The sequence below is a fragment of the Balaenoptera acutorostrata genome, chromosome 3 (assembly GCF_949987535.1).
Source record: "Balaenoptera acutorostrata chromosome 3, mBalAcu1.1, whole genome shotgun sequence".
Classification (NCBI taxonomy): Eukaryota; Metazoa; Chordata; class Mammalia; order Artiodactyla; family Balaenopteridae; genus Balaenoptera; species Balaenoptera acutorostrata.
The window spans coordinates 103,392,038-103,416,453 of NC_080066.1; the positions used below are offsets into that span (position 1 = coordinate 103,392,038).

The following is a 24,416-nucleotide window of genomic DNA, read 5'->3' on the forward strand; positions in this document are numbered from 1 at the left end:
GACAAGAAGAGAGAGAGTCCAGGAGGAGTGAATAGTTAGCGTCAAATATTGCCAAGAGGCAGAGTAAGAGGAACCATGAGAAATCGTTAGCCAGGACTCAGCATTTGAAAACACAAGTGTTTTTTCTAATTTTGATTTAATTGTATCATTCAGCTTTATAATTCACTTTTTTTTTTAACAAAACATAATGGCCTCTGCCATTCCATCTATCATTCCTCTGCCCTGACTAAACAGATTATTTGAAGTGTTTTGTTTGTCTTTGTATTTAAAATTCCAGGTCTTATTATTGATGCTTTTGGGGAGCTGAGAGACCAGCAGGAACAAGTACGAGAGGATATGGAGGTACCGTTCTACTAATCCCAACTTGATTTCCATTATCTCACAGCACATGGATTTTTTAAACAGTAGGTTCTACTCTTATTTAGGGCCAGCCCTAGGCAAAATTACCAACCATGATTGTTTTCCAAACCTGTCCTCTTCTCTGGGCCCATCTACCAGCTCTGGGCATTTCTTCTGCTCCACCCTCTGTGCTCTGTACCCTACCCCACCCCCCCTCCACCTGCTGCCTCCAGCATGCCCCAGGCTTAGGAAGGAGCAAGTACCCTCCACTAGGTAGAAGCTAGGTATGTGACACTCTGGAGAAGATGACTAACAGCCTAAAGCAGGAAAGAGAGAAATATTTTACAGTGCCTCTCAATTCAAGCAGACATCCTCACCCTTTTGCTACCTGCCTGTAATGTAACGCCTACTCATGCCTTTTCTCCCTGTTATTCTTCTTAGACCAAATGTTTCATCTGTGGGATCGGCAATGACTACTTTGACACAACCCCTCATGGTTTTGAAACACACACCTTACAAGAGCACAACTTAGCCAACTACTTGTGAGTATCCTTGGTCAGCAAAGGTGATGGGGCAGGGGGAGGAACAGTGAGTAAAATACAGTTACGTCACGTAGTTCACGCTCTGCCAATGCCTTTTCCTGAAATTAGAGGCAATTAGGAAAGAACCTGCAGGAGTCCCCATGAGCCCGTGTCTTTGTCCATATGCCCTGCCCATCCCCTGTTCTGATAGATGTGCGCTGCAGACTGTTTCTGCTCCAAGCAAATGTCAGCCCCTCAACCTGGAATTGGATCCCATCCCTTCTCAATCAAGGTCATATTAACTCCAGCAAGTTTTCTTTCTGCTGAACTTTTCCTATCACCATATAATATTTTTTAATGCTAAGCAAAGAAAAAAGGCTATGGCCCTACTTTTCTTTCCAGCTGTTGCCCTGCTTTTTCCTTCCCTTCCAGCAAAACTGGAAAAGCGTGCATGTTCAGGGTCTCCAATCTCTCTCATCCCACTCTACTTTGAACCCCCCTCAGGAAGTCAGGCCTTCCTCCCCACCAATTCTTATTTGCTCTTGTCAAGGCGGCCGGTGACCTGCACGCTGCTGGATTCCAGGGCAACTGAGTGAGAGTAAATATTTTTACTTTTCCATAACATATCTTTGAGACACACAAAATTTCAATTCTGTGTTCTTATAAGATGATAAATTGGCCTACTAAGAATTATGTGGTAAGAGTTTTGGTTACCATTTTATTGTTTACCTTAGGATTTTTTTAAAAAACAATACAATGGTAGCCAAAATTCTTCCTCACAAGTGATCTTAGCTCAAGGTTTGATGACAGTAAAAAGGACCTCTCCTCACAAAAAGGCTAATTTTGAGATAAATGTATATTATTATTAGAAGATGATGGTGTATGCTGTCATGCCACGGTTTCCCCTATTCTGAAAGGTATAGGAGTCGTCAGCATGATGCTGAACAGTGTATTTAATCCTCTCTCCAGTTCACTTGACTGAGTAAATGAACTTTGGTTGTCTAACCAAAGTATCTAATATTGTCTTTTTCTCAGTTGTTAAACCTTTTTTCCTCGTTCCAGGTTCTTCCTGATGTATTTGATTAATAAAGATGAAACAGAGCACACAGGTCAGGTGAGAACTACCTTAATTAAGATAGAGCTTCCCCTTTCTTCGTCAAGCCTCAGGAGAGCATAGGATATCTGAAATAGAAAGATGACCCCATTGGTCTCTTCTGTGCGTTTTCCCACCGCTTCCTGCATTGTTCCACCGTCTCTCTGTGACTTAAGAAGCCAAAATTCTCAGGCAACTCCCATCTATTCCAGAAGGCCCCCTGGTTATCCTTCCCAGCAAACAGTGACATTTTCTAAACCCTGATGGTTGCTGCTTCAGGGCAGAATAGCTGGAGGTGGGGAGAACGTTACAGAGAAAAAGACAATGCAAAGCTGAGTGGGTGGTTCCAACAAAAAGCAGAAGCGTCAGAGTAAAATGGTGCGAGAGACAGCCTAAGAAAGCCAGCGACCTCCTGTGTGGGTGACACAGGGATGCGGAGGTGTGGGTGTGACGGTGCGCGTGAGAGTATGTGTCAGAGGGATTCTGTGACTAAGTGTGAAAAAGAAGTGTAAAGACAGAGGACAGGGGAGGAAAAGGTAGCTTACCAAATATTTCAAACATCATGGGATTCGTAGGAAGACTCCACGGCTCAGACCCTTGGTACCCAGATCTGGCCTTGGCTCTCTGGGCACCTGCCTAAGCGGGCACTCAGTGCTCCCTCGTCGTATATTCTGCCTTCTACCAGTTACAAATGGCATGGAGTCAACCCATTGCTAAATCTTTTAAGTTTTAGTGGCGATCATCGAGTTGGTTTCACTGTGGGGTTTTTTTGTTTGTTTTGGTTGGGGGGGGGGGGTGGTCAGAAGAAGGGAGAAATGACTTCTTGCTCCCAAAACAGCCTGAGCTGGGAACAGTGCAAGAAAGAATGTACCAGTTGGGCCTCATATTTATCCACATCAGTATTCCCAAAGGGAGACATAGAGAGGGAAAATAAATTGGGTTCCAGCTTACTGTGGTTTATAAAGAAGTCTCCTTTGTTCCCGTTATTTCAGGAATCTTATGTCTGGAAGATGTACCAAGAAAGGTGTTGGGATTTCTTCCCTGCTGGTGACTGCTTCCGGAAACAGTACGAAGATCAGCTTGGATAAATGGGAATGGAAGAAGCCTCCACCATTCTGGACGGTCAATAAAATCCTTCTCTTACAGTTCTGCAACACATTTGAAAAGTGACATTTCCTAAATGCCTCCCTTACGAGGAAGTGTTTGTTTGTTACCCATCTATCTGTGATATTTTGGAATTGATTTGGCTTTTTGTACCTAATGGATGTACACTGTGCGAGATGATAACCTGTCAAAATGTTAAAAGAAAAAAGGGGACGGCGCAGCTTCAAGGAAGCTCTAGTTGATAAGCCTTCAAGTTTCTCAGTTCTAACTAGTTCGTTCGGATGGCACCACTGAGGGAAGGGCTGGAGAAGTAGGAAGTTTTGGATGCATAATACCTGGAATTTTAAACAAACACTTGAATTCCACGTGCTGGTACCCTACTAGTGACTCATGGTCTGAGCTACCAAAAAAATCATTTTAACTGCAGTCTAATTTTTCCCACGGTACTTGCTAGTGAATGTATCCAGAATCAGCTTGAAAAGCTTTAAGCAGTTAAAGAAATAGAAAAAAAACAAACAAAAAAACAAACCGCCACTTTGTCGACACTGAAATATCGAGTAAGTAAGTGCCTTAAAAACCTCTTTAGATATAGCTATGCAAGTTTTTTACGTTTATGTTCGAGATGGACAGTTCCATTAATTAGTTGTGTTGATCTTCTTACTTTATGAAACTGCACTCAAAGGTTATTCATATGATTTTTTTTTTCAGTAACAGCTTGTCAACTGCTGTTATTAGAGAAAAAAAGTACTGTACTGAAAATTCAGAAAAAAATCTCAATCTTATGCCAAATTGCGTAACGCTGTATGGTTTCCCTTGTAAGTAGTGGAGCTGCTCTGTTTAGGTGAATCTCCTTAAATAAAATGAAGTGCCCACTGCAATAAAGTCATAATCACCAATTCATGGTTTGGCCTCTTGTAACGCAGCCTTTGTGGATGATTTACAACCACCCTGTGAGGCTGTGAAAAGGGACAGGAGACTAACAAACGGCCCACGGCTCCCGCACAAGAACGAAAGGAAAAAAAAATCCACAGACCAGCGTTTGTTTATTTTGGCCAAATGCATGCCTGGTTGCTTAGCTCTCTTCATCAGCAGCACCTGCTATGCTGTAAAAATTGAGAAGAAGAAACTGGACACAAGGGCCGTAACATCTCCTGCCCTTAAGAAATCTATTCAATTACTAAGCCAGAGGACAAATGCAGCGAGCCTCTTACTGTTTCATTTCGGATTTGTTGAACATGGGGGAGGTAGGCGTCTACTGCTAAGCGTGACAGCCACACGGGCTCGGGCTGTACTTGTAAACCAGCTGTTCTGGAAGGACAGCCTTGGGCCCGCCTTCCCTTACAAGGCAACCAAAATTGGCTTCAGGCACTTTTCATTTTCTTTCTCTTTTTTTTTTCTTTCTTTCATCGTGTTTAGGAAATCATGCTGTCCAACCAATCTTCAAGCTCTTCCTCAGTAACATTTCTGGATATACTTGGTTGCTCAGATGCCACGTTCTTTTCTTCCAACGCAGACGGTTTTGCAGGATCTAAAAAAAATAAAAGCAACGTTAACAACTTCACGTTAGTGTCAGAATCGAGGGTTAACGCTTCCCCAGGGTTTGATCCATGCTGGAAATCAGCCAAATTATTACTTTGCTCACGATAAGGGGAAACGTTCTATTATTTTCCTACTCCCTAAGAAGATCCAATAATACCTAAACAAATTCATAAATGGAGTAGAGATTTGCTCTTCTATTTATTTGGATGCTGAATTTCACAGTTCACTAGTTTTTTAAAAAGACTAACAAGCTTAGTTTCCTGGAAACTAAAGCCATTAACGGGGCCTGAATGCAGTGTATGGACGGGGCAGTCACTAGGCCTCTCCCTGTCAGATGGCCCACCATCTAACGGAACATGCACAAATGAGGAAGTCTTCTTTTCTTAAAACAATAAAAAACAAGATCGAAATAGCAAGCAAGAAGCACAAAGAACTGGTCAACAGGCCTGTTCAGACAGTCGATTAAAAGGTCTGCTGCTGCACAGCTGAGGCCGTGAGTATCGAAATGCCTTTTACAGCACGAGTTAAATTTGCAGCCCCGGGTTTACGATTGCAATCAGGCAGGTAGCAGCTTTGGAAGCCCAGTATATCGAGTGAGAGCAACGTTGTCAGAAAGGTCAGCTCAGGGGGAAGCAGAGATGTGAGCACAGAAATAGATGTCAGTGGACAAGGCCAGATCGATGTCAGACACTGATGAAGATGTGTAGGGATGTGACAGAGGTGAAGCTATTCTCAGGAAAACACCAGAATCGAGAAGATGGATGGGGAATAAAATGAAAACCATACCTGTTTCTTCTTGGGCCACCTCCTCATCTTTCTCAGATTCCAGGTCCTGAGCTGTCTGGTCTGCTAAGATGTCACCTCTCTCTTTTACAGACGCATCTAAATTAAGCAGCAGATCTAGTTCTTCTTCCAAATCGTCTGCTGCCGACTGCAGTGGGGAAGCGGGGTTCTGAGAACCCTTGGAAGGGCCCAGTCCTAGGTTGTCTTTACCCAGGTACATGGGGCAGCCAGCGGCAGCAGATTTCAGCTCAGAGATGGACCCCTTTCCTCCAGGCCCCAAGGGCCCCTTTAACTGCATCCCTAGTCCCCTGCCATCATTATTTCTCTTTGGTTTCACCTGAGGAAGCTCTAAAGGAAGGGCAGTCTGAAAGAGAAGCACAATATCTGAGTTAATGTGAGTCCTGCCGTATTTGCTTAAGCAGAAATTAAAGCAAAGGAAGCCATCAGACTTTGTGGAGTAGGAAACTCAATTCAGACAGGAAGGTCACAAAGTGTCTCATCCAGGTCCTGCCAGCACCCCTCTTACTGCTGCAGGGGTAAGTGTGGGAGACCTCCCTACCGTGCCCACGTCAGCCATGTGCCAACCTGCTCAGAGCTGAAATCAAAAGGGCTGTGCATTCCTGTCACCAGCCTGAGAATGGACAGTCCTGTAGGTCTATGTGAATGTATACTTAAGCCTGCGACGAGGCAAACATTTGTAAAAGTCACCGAGAAGTAATTAGCAAGTCGGATCTGTTCACTGTACTAAAATGCACAAATATAGGAGATGAAGGAACAAATTCACCAAGAAGAAAAGAATGACCGTTAGTAACATTATTTGAGTAAAAACTGCCAGACAGGAAAGAAAACATTCCATTTGATTACATTTGTAAAAACTCCCCAAACAGGTGAAACTAATCTTGAGTATGAGAAGTCAGGATAGTGGTTTTAGGGAAGTATTGCCTCGGGGGGTGGGGGGAGGTTCTGGGTGGTGGCGGCGTTCTGATTCTTGATCTGGATGCTGATTCCATGGTTGTAAAGACTTACACATGCACTTCTCTATATGCTCTAATAAAGTTAAACCCTCCCCCCAGGTGACTGTAATGTAGAGGAAGGCTGAGAACCACAGTTCTGTAGGGAGGCCTGTGGTGACCAGCCTGGCATCAGTGGGTAGGTTCAGAAGGAGCATCAGCTGCTATTGGAGGTGTTGTCCTCTTATTTGTACATTTAAGCATCCTGAGCAGATCCAGTTTGCTAATAACACCTTAGGGCTTTTAAGACCGTATGGCTTTACACGTGAACTTAAATATTCATCCAGCGTTGCCAGTGCGCAGGGCGAAGATGGGATGTGGTCCCCTATTCTAATCCTGGAATCATTCAGCTGGTCTGCACTGGCTGTCTGGCATTGTTTTTGTTTGTCTGTTAACTCCCCAGGTGAGTCTAACATGCAAACACAGTTGAGAATAACTGCTCTACCTCATGGGAGGGGTGGGTATTTGAAAACCTGGCTAGATAGTTAAAAGTTACTATTTACAAAAGTACCATTATTTTATATCTTTCCTCTGAGGCCTGCCTCTGACAACATCATCCTTCACTTTCAAATGCTCACAACACTTCCCGTTTCTCTCCTCAATCCTGGGGCCCCCATCACCTTCATGTCAGTGTTTCCCTGATGTGTTCTGTTAACCACTCCTCATTGTGTGGGATCAAACCAAGTATGTCAGGACTTTGACCATCTCTGCACAGCCAGAGGAAGAGGAGCGCCCACCCAATCACTAAGACAAGCCCCAATACCCCCAAACGCTCCTAAAGAAGTCCCAGGGTGATAAATGCTATCCTCTCTACTTCTCTGCCCCTAAGTGTCCTCCAGCCCTGAATTCTACTTGCTGCCCTAAGTTTGACGTAAGTGCCACAGAGACAACTGGGTGGATACCCACTGATGCCTGCCTATGCTCAGGCTTAGTTAGTATCACATTCAGCTGCAGAACAACACTGATCATTTTAGTTGCTGGCATTCTATTTACAACTAGTACTGCCCAGGGTTTCACTTTTTAACAAAATCCAATCTAGCCACAATTAAATTTCAAAGTTCCTTCTGGTATAGCCCTTGGGCCCCTCCTCTCTCAGCCGATTCAATGGCTCCTCTCTTAGCTACCTTACACTGATATCTCCCAAATTTATATTTCCAACCCTTGATTCTGAACTATAAATTTCTATATCCAATGGACTAATATTTTCACTTTGACATCTCAGAAATACAAACCCATAATGTCCAAGCCTCACCCTTCCTGATACTAGCCACCACTGAGTCGCACAGGCTGGAAAACCTAGAAAATTCTTTCCCTGCTCCCTCTCCATTTCCAGTATTTCACCAAGTCCTGTTAATTTTACTTCTGTAATACACCTCTTGGTAAAGTCCAGTTCCCTGCCATCTCTACCCTCATTAGCCTGGTCCAAGCTACAGTATTACTCACCTGAACTGTGCAGCGGCCTCCTAATTTGCCTCCCCTCATCCACTCTACTTTTGCATGGGTGTGCATGCACAGATTTACCCTAAACACAGACACCCCAATACAGTCCTCTCTCCATTCTGCAGCCAGAATGTTCTTTGTTACTGTTATTATTATTAGCACAGTTGTTTATGCAGATCTGATTGGGTCACTCTTCTTTAAATCCCAACTCAAATGTTCGTATACTTTGGATCTCGGCTTATCTGTCACTTCCTTCAGGAAAGCCATTCCTAATCACACCAAAGTCGATGAGGTTCACTATTACATATTCTCACAGCATACTGTACTTCCCCTTCACAGGACTTATAATTTGATAACTTGATTAATACCCATCTTTCCCAATAGATTAAGCTCCATGAGGGCAGGAACCGTGCCTGTCTGTTCACCACTGTAACCTTAGTGCCTAACACAAAGCCTGGCACATACACATTTTGAGTACAATACAAGCCAGACTCTACACTTTTACATTTCATTCAATTCTATTACATTTGATCCTTTAAAATGTTTCAAATATAAAAAAAAAAGAAAAAAAACCTTTAGAAAGTATTTCATTCTCCCTCGAAACTTTACGAAATTCTACCTGATACAAAACGCTCAGCTTGATGAAAGGAAAAGCTGAGTGTGAAACATCCTGCAGGGGGATATTTTTCATTCTTCTTCTTCTCCTGCCCTAATTCATACCAGCCTCAGGATGCTGTCAGGGTTTTTACCTGGACCAATTCAGCAGCAACATTGAGTCGGAGTGAGAGAGGCAGTTCTTGAAGGGCTCGAACCAATGACTCACAATCCACATAAAATGCTGAATTCTATATAAAAAAAAAAAAGATAGATTAGTGATCAAGATGATTACATATGACCTTTCAGAAATAAAACAGCACAGGACGATAGGTAGTAACTATAAAGAAATCATCTATTACTTTTAGCTGGGAGTAATCAGATCATAAATCACACTTGATATGGTTCTAATTTCTACCATCTCTGCATTAAGATAAGCAAAACCAAAACCGCCTTCTTGAGCCACAGCTCAGGCTGCCAGAGCAGCAGCAGGGTGGTGATCCCCTCACATCAAGACTGCATGGAGGGACTTCCCTGGTGGCGCAGTGGCTAAGAATCCGCCTGCCAATGCAGGGGACACGGGTTCGAGCCCTGGTCCAGGAAGATCCCGCATGCCGCGGAGCAACTAAGCCTGTGCACCACAAGTACTGAGCCCATGCTCCGCAACAAAAGAAACCACCGCAATGAGAAGCCCGCGCATCACGACGAAGAGTAGCCCCCACTCGCCGCAACTAGAGAAAGCCCACGCACAGCAACGAAGACCGAACAAAACCAAGATAAGTAAATTTATTAAAAAAAAAAAAAACAACTGCATGGAAATCTGGAACCTGTGGATGCTCTTGGAATTACTGAAAAAAATTCAAAGCACTTAATGAAAGCTAACTGGACATCTCCCCCAGACTCAGATGGCTGGCCTTCAGGAGAGCAGGGAAGAGCTATCTCACCGGTCAGATGGGGATGACAGTCACGGCCAAAGAAGCCCATGAGGTATATGCTTTTCTCTCTTCCAACCAGAAAGCAGAGGATGGAAACTTACCCTCCAGCTGGCAGCACTTTGTGTGAGGCCAACACTAAAAGTCCCTTGAACTCCCTTCCCATGCATAGACGCAAAATCCCGTCCAGGCAATGCCCTCACAAATTGACCGTATCTGAGAAAACGTTCCAGGTTATCGCATGACCCCTAACAGCTGCTTGTAGGTGCCCTGGCCACCCAAGAGAGGGAACAACTACAAGGTGGCTGCCACATTAGAGGCAGACACCGTGGACCACCTTGTCTACCAAGGGCTATCACAGACCCAGGCAGAACCATGACTTATGCTGCAATCACTGATTTCAAGTTAGAGAAGAACACCCAGGGGTCATGGAGTCTAATCTCGATTCCACTGTAAGGATGTCTTGGGTAGATGGGTTTATAATGACTGGAGGTGGGGAGTCACTCCTGGTGCTCTCAAGTAGAGCGCCAACACTAAATCCAGACCCACTCAAACCCCTGAGCCTCCCAACAGCAGTACACAGGGATCAAAAGAAGCAATATAGCTTTTCAACTGCCCTTCTGAAAGTTTCCGGAGACGGCTAGCTCTAAGGTAAGCAAGGTTGGCAGCAGCAGATGTGGCCCCTCACCCTGGAAAAAAAGGAACTTACATCTAAAAACATAGAGCATTTAGGGAGCAGGACGGAGGATAACAAAGCAGGAGAGTGGGAAATGCACTACATGCGCAGGCCTTGCCTCGGTCCTGCACTCCGCACATCAAGTGCTTGATCAAGACCGGCATGGCCAGTCTTTGTTTCAAAGTTTGGAGAAGACCTCTCAAACCACTAGAAAAGTGTGATCCTGAATGCTTAACCCACGAGTAAGTTGCTGCATTACAAGCTGGAAATCTCACCCTTCCCACTGCCAAGGTGTCTGCAAAGTCACCCGGGTAGACCCCCTGCTTTCAGCCTATAAAAGAGCGAGAACTTTCCATCCACGATGCCTGCCAACCATTCACCTGCTGCTGTCTCAGCTCTCTAGAGAAGGACGGCTGAGACGTGCTGGGGTCCAGCTAGAAGTGCCCAAACTTCCTCCCCCCTTTTGCATCATGTGACACGGCTACAAGGTATATCGTTAACAATGAAAAATCTGTGAGATCCAGGGAATGGCCAGGCTGTGCTTATGTGCTGAGTCCCAAGTGATGGCCCTTCAGCTGCTGGAGTGTCTCTGTTCCCCACGTCTCCAATTCCCACCCACCGTCCAAGGCCCAGGTGACAGGGCACCGCCTCCATAAGGACCTCAGGACACTTCAGCCCAGCACAGTGATTTCTCCTCGTCTCCCTGCAGCAGTCCTAGAGCCTAGAACCGACCATCAAACACCACCGTGTAAGAAGACTTCCCCTTCTTTGTCACCAGTTTGTCCCCTAAAGGGCTAAAGCTGAAGGCCTTAGATATAAAGGGAGCTGAAGTGAATTGCTTGTAATAGTAAAGTGTGAATTTGAAAATAGATTTAATTGGAATAACCACCATGAATTAGCTCTTTTGCTCCATGTTGTAAGTAACTGGTGGGTCATCTCTGCCCGGAGAGCCCCATCCCCACCTCCACCTGGCCAACCCTGACAGTCACTCACAGTTGGAGCACGCAGCCTGGCCACCGCAGTGCCTCCTCTCCTGCAGACTCGGAGGCTGGGAGCAGGAGGCCAGCCTTGACTGTTAGAACAAAGTCCCTCCACCCCACTTCTCCGCCATCAGCGTGTGCACAGACTCGGTGGTGAGAATCTATTCCGGAAGGTTCCTCCCTGTCCAGGAACCCAATCAGACTCCGAGTCTCAGTGTCTGTGTAAAGGTACACCATTTGGTGAGGAACGAACCTACTAGAAACTCCACTTACAGCCTCTGATCAGACCATTGCACCTTCCTCAAGAGCTACAGCACTCACTGCCCACATTCATTCGGGGACTCAGGGACCATGGGGACACTTTACAGTGGAAGTGCCCAGATCAAGTGACACTTTAGAGAAAGCTGGGGCGCTTTCCATGGACAGAGCATCAGGCCTCATTCAGAACTGCGCTCTCAGGGGTGGGCCTGAGTGTCTGTTCCCTTAAGAGCCACGCACTCAGGGACCACGGCGTGCCACCCAGTGCTCAGTGGTTGCTTGAGGAAGCTCTGCTGACTAAATAAGTCACTAGTCAACACAACTGAAAAATGGAATGAAAAAAAAGCTTCAGATGATTTTCAAAAAATAATGGACCTATTTTTTTCACCCTCAGTTCTCCTCCCACCCATTCCCTCCTCACATGTCCCCACACTGTCCAAAGGACAGGGCCGAAAACCCCACTCATGGATCAAAGGGACCAACTCCCCTGCGGTAATGGGGCCAACACGGCCGAAGCAGGGACCCTGACGGCCAGGCCACGTCCCCCTCACCCTGCATGTGAGCCACAGAGACACGAAGGCAAGTCACACAGACAGCACTGGGCCCTCTCCCATCAGGGTGCCCTTTGGGGCCTCCACCAGGACCCACTGGCAAACTCCTGACTGCCTCATGTCACTGGCTGTGCTGGGGACAGGGGAGCACATGAGGAACAAATGATAGATAGATAGACAGATAGACAGACAGACAGGTAGATAGACAGACAGATAGATTCTTCTCTTCTTTTTCTCTCTCAAGTAAGCAGAAATAAAGAGAACCGAGTGAGGAGAGATGTGGGACACAAAACAGTGCTGATGGCGAAGTGATGAATTCAGTTTGGGATGTGTCCTACTAATACCTCAACTCAAGATGCACACAATCAAGCTTGCCTTCTCCTGCTCCATCAGTCATCACTGCTCACCTCATCAGCGTGCTGGGAAGCTTAGCGCCCCTGCGCGTCTTTCTTGTCCTCATGTCTCACGTCTGGCCCGTGACGCAATCTACCACGTCCTCCGCTACAGTCCCATCTGCCAGTGAACCGTCTTCCCTCTCACGGCCCATGCTGCCGGCCCACGTCCCCTCCCGTTCACCCAATGTAATATCCTCCTACCTGCTTGCCCAGCCTCCAGCCTCTGACCTCTTCAGTCCCTCCTTCCCAATATTGCGGAGGTCCAGTCTAGCCATTTCAATTTTCTTGCTAAACAAAACTTTTGTTAACAAGTAACAGTAGTAATAAGAGCTAATTTTTAGTGTTTCCTCTGTGTCAGGAACTGCACAGAAGGACTTTTATTTATAATCTAATATAATCCTCATGACAACTCTGAGTTACATTTTACTATTAGTTCCATTTTACAGATGAGAACTTGGATTTACGCTCAGGTTTGCGTCTCTGAAGTCTATGCTCTGACCCACAGGCTAAACTGCCCCTAGATAAAAATGAAGACCAAAGCACTGGTACTAAGTGGCCCAGACCCACCCTGGAAGCCGCCTCTTCTGAGAATCCACACTCCAGCTCCACTCCAGCTATGCCCCCGACTCTGAGCACAGCCCTGGTCTTTCAGATCTCCTCATCATTCTCCTGTTGTTCCCCAGGCAGAACCTACCAGAACCCTACTCATCCACCAAGGCCCATTCAAATGATCTTTATCCCATGCTCCTACTCTCAATCACTTCCAGCCCAAAGCAGCTTTCTTCCACAGTATTATGTTCATTCATTTATTATACCACGTATTTTATGTTGCATTCTTTTTCATTTATCATGTAAATATTTACCAATCGTCTACTATGTGTCAGCCACTGTGCTAAGCTAAGGGGCCTAGGGCGATGAACAAGCATAGTCTCTGTCTCATTCATCTTCCAATAAGCTACATCTAATAAAATATCTAATAAAGAACATGTGTTTTGATAAATGAAGAACCTTAGAATTATCTGAAACTCTCAGGATAACAAAATGTTCTCTGATAGCCAACATGGTTCAAAGGAGTTGAAATGTGAGTTGTTTGGCTTTCACTGAATTCCTGCATGATCTGCGTTCGTCTGTTTACAACTTGTCCTAGAATTCTAAACCATACTCAGGTACATACCCAAACAGACCCAAGCAAAAGCAAATATTTTTAATTCCCAAATTTTTCTATATTATAAAACATACTCTTTGTACAGTGACAGGAAGTCATTTTACAAGTCACTTCCCTCCCCTCTGTCTTTAAGTCAATGTCCATCCCAAACAACTGAACGTGACGCCAGCCCACCTGGGGGTGTGAGCCACCTACTGTGTGTGTACTGAGCTGACAGCGGAATGGGGAGGAAGGTCCCGCCCTTTACCCGTCAGGTCTGCTGCTCGCTCTCCTGTCTGAAGCTGTGGGCAGGCTTGTCTGATCACTGTATCAGATAGTATGCTCCAGCCCCGGAGTCGGAAGCATATGCCACGCCAGCACTTACTTAATGAGTAAGTGCATTTTAAAAAGGGAGAGAATACCTGTCGTCTCTCGTACGGAAAGATTCAGTGAAATCCTGCCTGGAGAATCATCAAAACTCCTTGGGAAGAAAATATGGCAGGAATACAAAGCAAATAAAGTGTGTGGGTGTTATGGATTCACTGAAAGACTTCTATGCTACTTGTTCTTATTTTACAGCTTTATTCTCCTAATTATAGAAGAAGAGTTATTTAAAACTATAAAGTTAAGGATTTTCTTACCTAACACCAAAAACAATGTGGGAGAAAAAAATTAATTCTCAAGCCTAAGATGAATTTTCACAGAAAGGGAAAAGAAGGAAGGCCAAATGGCAAAGTAATCCACTCAAAATCGTGACTATAATCTTTCAGCCCTGCAATCCAGTCTATATGAACTATAGTCATATATGAGCTATATAAGTAGTTCACATAGATGGCCAGGTATAAAGATCAACTCCAGCTCCAAGAGCCTGTATAATTTAAGCTCCCTGAAATCTTTCTGAGCAATTTAGGTAACTGAGGCTGAACTCTACATGAATTACTAGACTCTTCTCTATGTGAAGTCTCCATTTCAACAACAATGTGAAAGGTGCTGGTCTTCAGCCCTGAGAAGAGCCAATCCACATTCCAGACAGAGCTTCACCTTACCTGTTTGGGGCACGAAGCTTCACTATCCCACTCTTTCTCCTCGGCAAACCGGAACTGTGAGAAGGAGTCCCCTGGGAATAGAAAAACCATACAATTTTATGTCAAAGCTAAAGGAGAACACTCAGTTCTCTCAATTTCCCTTTGGGAGTAAAAGTGCTGTTTCTGAAGAGCTGACCATCCCAAACTCAGTGATATCATTCAAAAGAAGGTCCTGGCTTCCGCATCTTTCCACATCACCTGTGCCTAGTGGGTACTTGAAAATACTATTGGCAACTGTATTCATTGCTTCATTCAACTCTCAATAAGCCACCATCCTACATGCTTCTTGAGAGACAACTGAACAGTCCAGGCCTGCAGACCATGGCCATCTCCCCATATTTAGCATATTTTCATCTCATCTGCTTAATGTATGCAAGGAAACATATTTATGATTTTGGGGGTGGTCACAGCAGAAAAGGAAGGAGAAAAACAGAAATGAAGAAAAGCAATTCTCAACTGATCCACAATATGACAGACTTAAAATATCTCTTTGAGGCGAGGTTACCAATCTCAACCATCACTCTAAAAATCACCTGGTTAGAATGTCAGATACAAAATAAAGCTCAAAGAATGTGCATTAGATTAGTTAATGTGAATCATGGTGCACTGCTCTGAGCTCTTGGAATAAAGGAAAATGAATCAAGATAAACAAGCTTGACAGATGATTCCGTACAGTGAGCTTTGACACAAAGCTTATTTTGTAAATATGTACTTATCTGGTTATTTGCATTAAGAATAGCCAATTTATAAATAATTATTTTTCTACCTAGCTTTCAGGATCCTCCAGAATGTGATCCTACCTCATTAACCCACATATGCTTCCTATTTCTTGGCTTCCTGCTCCCGAGTCAGCCTCTTTTCACATTCTGAACGTACTTCATTTTCTACCCTATCCTTATTTCTTTTTTAATCCTTCTCCCTTGTCTGGAAGGCCCACATACTTCTACCCATTCATATCCTATTTATACTTTAAGACTCAGGTACAGGCCCACTTTCTCCTCCTATGATATCTCTCAGGTTATTTAACTATAGAATCCATTCTTTACTTCTAACTTAAAAGAGGGGGAAAAGAAGTGAAGAATTCTGAATTAAAGAGACAAAGATAAAATCAGAATCTAAACCATACCCCCAGCATTTCCAAAACACATGGATCATAACATTTTAACACTTGACAAGATCAAATTCTAGGTTAAAAAAAGACCAAGAACATCACTCTTTATCATGAGAAAGGGTAAAATCACTACCATCAGTCATTGGCAAATCAACTTGATCCCTCAAAAATTATGATATAAAGAACCTGAATAATATAATTAATAATGTCTTGTCTGTGCATGTGGATGTATAAGTGTATTGTGATTATATGTGGGTACTTTATAAATATTTGTGCAATATTAATATTTTAAAAGGACAATAGAAAGGCTACAAAAAACCTTTAAAAAAATCCTAAAATGTAGCAGTCATACAAACCATATTTGCTGGTGATAAACATTTGTAGCACATATAGGCAAAGAGCCTGTCTCTTACATACAAAGAGAGCTTTTGCAAATCAACCAGAACAAAACCACCTAGTAGGAAAACAGGAAAAGGGGTGAGAATAAGAAATGCCAGCAGCTAATATATATATGAAATAAATCGTGAATAAATTAAAAATCAATCTGGTAGATTTTTTAAACTTGGTTGAACAGCTGAATGCCTTACTCAATAGTGTTATTTTTGGCATTCCTGAACTTCTATATTAAGAATGATCCTATGATTACATAGATCCTATAATATGTAATCAGTACAAGATAACAGTAATACAAACAAGGCATGCTCTATGTATTTATTTTTAATACCTGAATATTCCACTTCAAATACAGGTAAAATTCCAACAGTGGTTAAATAGTTTGCTGCAAACCTATTCTCTTGCACTAAACAACTAGGAACACTGCCTCCCCCTCACTCCCTGCAAAAGAAAAAAAAAAATCTATCTGAAGACATTAGAGAGCTACCAAGACAGTCAGGGTATGAGGGACAACGGTCCCAGATTGAAGAGACGCACAAGGAGGTAAGTCTAGCATTTAGAACTACTTTTCCCTTTGAGGCATTTGTTAGTTTCCAAGGTGGTGCTGAGAGACTGAAAAACTGAGCATAAAGTAACAACCAGGACGTTGTGGAGCTGCAGAGAGCTTCTGCTAGTCTTATGGTACTGGGTGGGCAAAAATGGAGTTCATGGCCCATGGGTGAGGAAGAGTCCTAGACAATCAAGACTTTCGGGTGAGACCCCTGAGGACTACATCTTAGAAGGAAGGATCAAGGAGGACTAGGACGGCTTTACAAAGTCTGAGGCAAAGCAGTGAATCAGCTCAATCTCTCATTCTGACTGAAAGAAGCAAAAGTTAATCCTTTTTGGAGGAAAATGACATTATCAATAACCTAGAATTAACTCTACTATATTTTATACACAGTATCCAAAATTCATTTAAAACCATCAGATGTATCAGGAGATGAGACCAAGATGACAGAAAACTAAGAGAGAGGAGAAAACAAACAAACAAACAAAACTCAATCAAAAAATGGGCAGAAGACCTAAATAGACATTTCTCCAAAGAAGACATACAGATGGCCAAAAAGCACATGAAAAGACGCTCAACATTGCTAATTATTAGAGAAATGCAAATCAAAACTACAATGAGATATCACCTCACACCAGTCAGAATGGCCATCATCAAAATGTCTATAAACAATAAATGCTGGAGAGGGTGTGGAGAAAAGGAAACCCTCCTACCCTATTGGTGGGAATGTAACTTGGTGCAGCCACTACAGAGAACAGTATGGAGGTTCCTTAAAAAACTAAGAATAGGGCTTCCCTGGTGGCGCAGTGGTTAAGAATCTGCCTGCCAATGCAGGGGACACGGGTTCGAGCCCTGGTCTGGGAAGATCCCACATGCCGCGGAGCAACTAAGCCCGTGAGCCACAACTACTGAGCCTGCACGTCTGGAGCCTGTGCTCCGCAACAAGAGAGGCCGCGATAGTGAGAGGCCCGCGCACCGCGATGAAGAGTGGCCCCCGCTTGCCGCCAACTAGAGAAAGCCCTCGCACAGAAACGAAGACCCAACAAAGCCAAGAATAAGTAAATAAATAAATAAATATTTAAAAAAAAAAAAAAAAAAAAAAAAACTAAGAATAGAATTACCATATAACCCAGCAATCGCACTACTGGGCATATACCCAGAGAAAACCGTAATTCAAAAAGACACATGGCGCCCCAATGTTCATTGCAGCACTATTTACAACAGCCAGGTCATGGAAGTAACCTAAATGTCCATCAACAGAGGAATGGATAGAGAAGATGTGGCACATATATACAATGGAATATTAGCCATAAAAAGGAACAAAACTGGGTCATTTGTAGAGACGTGGATGCGCCTAGAGACTGTCATACAGAGCGAAGTCAGAAAGAAAAACAAATATCGTATATTAACGCATATATGTGGAATCTAGAAAAATGGTATAGATGATCTTATTTGCAAAGCAGAAATAGAGACACAGACTTAGAGAACAAACATGGATATCAAGGGTGGGGGTGGGATGAACTGGGAGATTGGGATTAATGTATATACACTATTGATACTGTGTATAAAATAGAGAACTAATGAGAATCTACTGTATAGCTCAGGGAACTCTACTCAATGCTCTGTGGTGATCTAAATGGGAAGGAAATCCAAAAAAGAGAGGATATATGTATACGTATAGCTGATTCACTTTTCCTTACAGCAGAAACTAACACAACATTGTAAAGCAACCATACTCCAATAAAAATTAATTTAAAAAAAAATTAAAAATAGAGTTGCCATATGATCCAGCAATCCCACTCCTGGGCATACATCCAGAGAAAACCATAATTCAAAAAGACACATGCACCCCAATGTTCACTGCAGCGCTGTTTACAATGGCCAAGACATGGAGGCCCCTAAAGTCCAGTGACAGATGAATGGATAAAGAAGATGTAGTACATATATACAATGGAATATTACTCAGCCATTAAAAAGAATGAAATATGACATTTGCAGCAACATGGATGGACCTAGAGATTATCATACTATGTGAAGTCAGACAGAGAAAGACAAATATTATATGATATTGCTTATATGCAGAATCTAAAAAAAAATGATACAAATGAACTTATTTACAAAACAGAAACAGACTCACAGACTTAGAAAACAAACTTATGGTTACCAAAGGGTTGAGGGTTGGGGGGAAGGATAAACTGGGAGTTTGGGATTGACATATAAACACTACTATATTAAAAGTAGATAACTAACAAGGACCTACTATATAGCACAGGGAATTCTGCTCAATATTCTGTAATAACCTAAATGGGAAAAGAATTTGAAAAAGAATAAATATATATATATATATATATATATATATATATATATATATATGTATGTATAAGTGAATCACTTTGCTGTACATCTGAAAATAACACAACATTGTAAATCAACTATAGCCCAATATAAAATAAAAATAATTTTTTAAAAAAAAGACAATAGAAAAAAATCCAGTTATCAGACCCAGATCTTATGATTTGCAATGTAAAATTTTCAAAACTAGGAAAAACTATAAAATCACAATGACATCCATGAAGTCATTTTTTTTTTTTTAAAGGATTTTCTTATTTATTTATTTATTTATTTATTTATTTATTTATTTTTGGCTGTGTTGGGTCTTCGGTTCGTGCGAGGGCTTTCTCCAGTAGCGGCAAGCGGGGGCCACTCTTCATCGCGGTGCGGGGACCGCTCTTCATCGCGGTGCGCGGGCCCCTCTCTATCGCGGCCCCTCCCGTCGCGGGGCACAGGCTCCAGACGCGCAGGCTCAGCAATTGTGGCTCACGGGCCCAGCCACTCCGCGGCATGTGGGATCTTCCCAGACCAGGGCTCGAACCCGTGTCCCCTGCATTAGCAGGCAGATTCTCAACCACTGCGCCACCAGGGAAGCCCCATGAAGTCATTTTTTTTTTCCTTTTCCATTATGGTTTATTACAGGATACTGAATATAGTTCCCTGTGCTATATACAGTAGGACCTTGTTGTTTATCTATTTTGTATATATAATTGTTGGTATCTGCTAATCCCAAACTCCTAATTTATCCCTCCCCCACCCCCTTCCCCTTTGGTAACCATAAGTTTGTTTTCTTTTTGTTTGTTTTTATAAATTTATTTATTTATTTATTTATTTTTGGCTGTGCTGGGTTTTCATTGCTGTGCGCGGGCCTTCTCTAGTTGCAGCGATCAGGGGCTACTCTTTGTTGTGGTGCACGGGCTTCTCATTGCGGTGGCTTTTCTTGTTGCGGAGCATGGGCTCTAGGCACGCGAGCTTCAGTAGTTGTGGCACGTGGGCTCAGTAGTTGTGGCTTGCGGGCTCTAGAGCACAGGCTCAGTATTTGTGGCGCACGGGCTTAGTTGATCCGCAGCATGTGGGATCTTCCCAGACCAGGGATCAAACCCGTGTCCCCTGCATTGGCAGGCAGATTCTTATCCACTAAGCCACCAGGGAAGTCCCCATAAATTTGTTTTCTATGTCTGTGAATGTTTCTGTTTTATAAATGAATTCATCTGTATCATATTTTAGATTCCACATAAGTGATATCATATGGTAATTGTCTTTCTCTTTCTGACCATGAAGTCATTCTTGATTGATACAAAATAAAGTATTCACATAAAAAATACAAAGAAGAAAATGTTTGAGAAAAATAAGGTACTTTAAGCACATTTTGTTTATAGTAGTCAAACTCCAAAACAACACAATTTAAAAATCCTAATAAAGTACATAGAGGCTAATTTTGAAAAATAAGCTGGTTAAATGACTATTAAAGAATGCCAACCTCTCTAATCCTATCACTGAAGATGAAAGTGTGTCCAGACTTGTCAAAATTATGACTCCTAGAATCAAGAGTACTCCTGGAAAACATGTTACCAAAATTCTCTTCTTATATTGAGACATGTACAGAACAATGGTGGTATTAGTAAACATGCTACTCCTATATCTTGTACATCAGACATTTGGACGTGCAGGAACAATTGGAGACTTCCTTTAAATAAGACAGCGTGGTGCATTCACAATGCATTCAATTCTGCTCCTGCTTTATTCTCTGGCTGAGAGAGTTCCTGTCTCTCACACTAACAGAATGAATCAGAATGAAGAAGTATAGAATGGAACCCAGTGAAGAACAGGGAAAGCCAACTATTGTTGACAATGGAACAAACATGGTGAAATGTGTCTTACAAGTCATAAGCATTCAAAGTTTTGGTCACACTCACCAGCTGTGTGTTCAGAAAGTAATTATAGCACAGTGTAATGAACAGAACCAGAAAGCATAAAAGGAGTATAACACTTTCCTCCTCCTCCTTCAGCCAAAGACTAATTTCATGATGTATAAGAGGCTGTGGAACTGCCTTGCTGTGTACTTATACCATATCCTCAAACAAGATGGAGAAGAGCTAGTGCCTATTAAATAGGCTGCTTGAACAACAGCAACAAAATCCCATAATATTTTACTTTGCAGATAAGAATACAAAAATAGCAGGCCTGCTAAATCCAATGATTATTTATTAAGAAGTAATTTATTCATTAGAATCTGCTAAAAAAAAAGGGGGGGGGAGGATTTGAACAAAACTGATGTACCTTGAGAGTTCACATTTTAAACAGTCCCATGTCATTCTATTCCAACAAAGCTGAAGTTGGTGTACATGCAATGAAGGCTGAGATACAGGTTGATATTGAAACAATTCTGTATATCTTGAAAGTCAACAACATTGCTCTACTGCAACATTTCTGGAGCCAAAATTAATGATGGATTTTTTTCAATCAACTCATTGTATAAAGCAGCAAAAATATTAGAAAGTTAGATATATGTGATCTTAAGTATGCTTCTGAAAATAATCAGAAAGAATGTTTTGAGCAGTGCACAATGCACATGAAAAGATGTTCAACATCGCTAATTATTAGAGAAATGCAAATCAAAACTACAATGAGATATCACCTGACACCAGTCAGAATGGCCATGATTAAAAAGTCTACAAATAATAAATGCTGGAGAGGGTGTGGAGAAAAGGGAACCCTCCTACACTGTTGGTGGGAATGTAACTTGGTACAGCCACTATGGAGAACAGTATGGAGGTTCCTGACAAAACTAAAAGTAGAGTTGCCATATGATCCAGTAGTCCCACTCCTTGGCATATATCTGGAGAAAACTCTAATTCAAAAAGATACATACACCTCAATGTTCACAGCAGCACTATGTACAATAGCCAAGACATGGAAGCAACCTAAATGTCCACTGACAGATAAATGGATAAAGAAGATGTGGTGTGTGTGTGTATATGTGTGTATACACACACATATATATATACAATGGAATATTACTCAGCCATAAAAAAGAATGAAATAATGTCATTTGCAGCAACATGGATGGACCTAGAGATGATCATACTAAGTGAAGTAAGTCAGACAGAGAAAGACAAATACCATATGATATCACTTATATGTGGACTCTTAAAAAATTGATACAAATAAACTTATTTACAAAACAGAAACAGACTCAGACATAGCAAACAGACTTGTGGTTACCAAAGAGGAAAGGCTGGGTGAGGATAAATTAGGAGTTTATCCTAAAATAAACAACAAGGTCCTATTGCATAGCACAGGGAACTATATTCAACATCTTGTAATAAACCATAATGGAAAAGAATATGGGAAAAAAAGCAGTGCACAATGCTTCAATTTGGGGGATTCCTTCAATGAAACTCATGGTCATCAAACAAATCTCCAAGTCTAGCAGTTAATGAGGAGATAAGTCTTCACCTAGCCTATTACCCAGTCTTTAACTAGTTACTCTTAGAGAGGACAAATTTAATTGCGAGGGGCACCATTACCCTCGACTATTCTGGTAGAACTAGCCAAAGAGTATTGTGCTCCTCCACCTACCTCAGCCAAGCTACCATCTATTCAGTATCATGAATGTGTAGGATGGTACAGTAACTGCAGGAACAATCTAACAGCAGAGAGTGGTGAGAAATGAGAATGCCTGTATATTGTCAAAAGTAAATCTGGCCACTAATAACTTTTATAATAACATTTCAATAGTTTTGTTGAAATTTCAGATTTTTTTTCATGTATTCCAGCACATCCATTCTATGACAGTGATATTTAGCTTTAGCTTCAGCTGAATATGATTCAACACTTGACATTCTGGCCAAAATGTATATTTAATCTGCCTCCAATAGTGAATTACTAACATTCTATGAGGTCATTTTAAAAATACAATAGTTTATGTAATGTACAGTATGGTGACTATAGTTAATAATACTGTACTGCATAACTGAAACTTGCTAAGAGAGTAGATCTTAAAAGTTCTTGGGCTACCCTGGTGGCACAGTGGTTAAGAATCCGCCTGCCAATGCAGGGGACACGGGTTTGATCCCTGGCCCGGGAAGATCCCACATGCCGTAGAGCAACTAAGCCTGTGCGCCACAACTACTGAGCCTGCGCTCCACAACTACTGAGCCCACGCGCCACAACTACTGAAGCCCGCACGCCTAGAGCCCGTGCTCCGCAACAAGAGAAGCCACCGCAATGAGAAGCCCGCATAGCGCAACAAAGAGTAGCCCTGTAACACAACGAAGAGTAACCCCTGCTCACCCCAACTAGAGAAAGCCCGTGCACAGCAACGAAGACCCAACACAGCCAAAAATAAAAACAAATAAATTTTTAAAAAAAAAGATGTGTGCTTTATTAAAAAAAAAAAGTTCTCATCACAAGAAAAATAAAATTGTAACTATGAATGGTGATGGATGTTAACTAGACTTATCATGGTGATCATTTTGCAATATATACAAATGTTGAATCATGATACTGTACACCTGAAAATAATGTTATATATCAACTATACCTAAATTTGAAAAAATAATGTAGTTTTATATGTACTGACAAATGGAAAGATGCCCATTATCTCAACTGTTACATGAAAAAAATCAAGTTTTAGTACAGTATGAATAAGATATATATATACACACACACAGATATACACACACACCTATGCACATACTATATATACACATATATGTGTGTATATATCACAAAAATATTAATATATGCATAGAAATAAGTGGAGATCATTAGATACCTATTTTAAGAATGATTCTCTTTCAGAGGGCGGGATTGAAGGAGACTTCCTTTCTGCATAATACATTTTCCAGTTGAATTTTCCTTTGTAAACAACAAACACATGTTATTTTTGGAACTGAGCCAAACAGAAGTAAGGAAATCTAGAAACAAAGCTGAAACTTCTTAAGGGCAAAGACCATCTCAGAATGCCTTTAAGACAAAGCAAGAGGAATGTAGCACTATTTCTGGATGAGTACTTCATTTTAAGCTCCATTTTCCTGGCTCTTCTTTATCATGATCACCTTCCTTTAAATCCTCCACAGCCCTTAGAATATGCCCTTAACCAGGACACCATGTCTATGGGAAATCACAACTTTATAGGTTGACAGGTTCACAATCTTCATAGAAAGACACTATGTCTCAATGGTCAACACCATGGCTGCTATAGGAAATGAAACATACCCTTTCTTCTCTCTGAATTTCTCTAGCTCATCTATGGGACATTGCATATTTGGAAGGTCCAGGTAGATCCTAAGTCCACAGGCTGACACAGATCAATCCAGAGACAATCTACAGTTCAGCCTACAGGATATAAAAAGTCCTTACTACCCCCCACTTTCTAGCTTCCACGGATGAGCCTTTCTAGATGCAGATGTCAAGCACTTCAATATTTACCCTAAAACAAAGCAACAGCTAACATTTTGGTCTTTGTGAGGAAGATCATACAAGCCACGGTGGTGATGAATTTAAAAAGTTAGGTTGAGCCAAAAGAACATGCGAGGTAAGCAAATTCTCTCCTGCTCAACAGTGACCTATAATTAGCTTT

General features: G+C 42.2%; 2 protein-coding genes across 2 annotated transcripts in view; one reads left to right on the forward strand and one right to left on the reverse strand.

Annotated features, from left to right (window-relative positions):
• The window catches only part of RYR3 (ryanodine receptor 3), a 572,028-nt gene extending 568,075 nt beyond the window's left edge, over positions 1-3,953 (forward strand). Inside the window, exons 100-103 of the mRNA XM_057542134.1 lie at positions 278-342; positions 781-881; positions 1,923-1,974; positions 2,946-3,953. Coding sequence (XP_057398117.1) covers positions 278-342; positions 781-881; positions 1,923-1,974; positions 2,946-3,041 — 314 coding nt within the window. The 3' untranslated portion in view covers positions 3,042-3,953. The remainder of the gene's footprint in view (positions 1-277; positions 343-780; positions 882-1,922; positions 1,975-2,945) is intronic.
• Positions 3,954-4,081: 128 nt separating this feature from the next.
• AVEN (apoptosis and caspase activation inhibitor) overlaps positions 4,082-24,416 on the reverse strand; it is a 190,678-nt gene continuing 170,343 nt past the window's right edge. Inside the window, exons 3-6 of the mRNA XM_057542135.1 lie at positions 14,406-14,476; positions 8,579-8,674; positions 5,383-5,743; positions 4,082-4,585 (exon numbers count right to left, since the gene is read on the reverse strand). Of these exons, the coding sequence (XP_057398118.1) occupies positions 4,470-4,585; positions 5,383-5,743; positions 8,579-8,674; positions 14,406-14,476 (644 nt within the window). The 3' untranslated portion in view covers positions 4,082-4,469. The remainder of the gene's footprint in view (positions 4,586-5,382; positions 5,744-8,578; positions 8,675-14,405; positions 14,477-24,416) is intronic.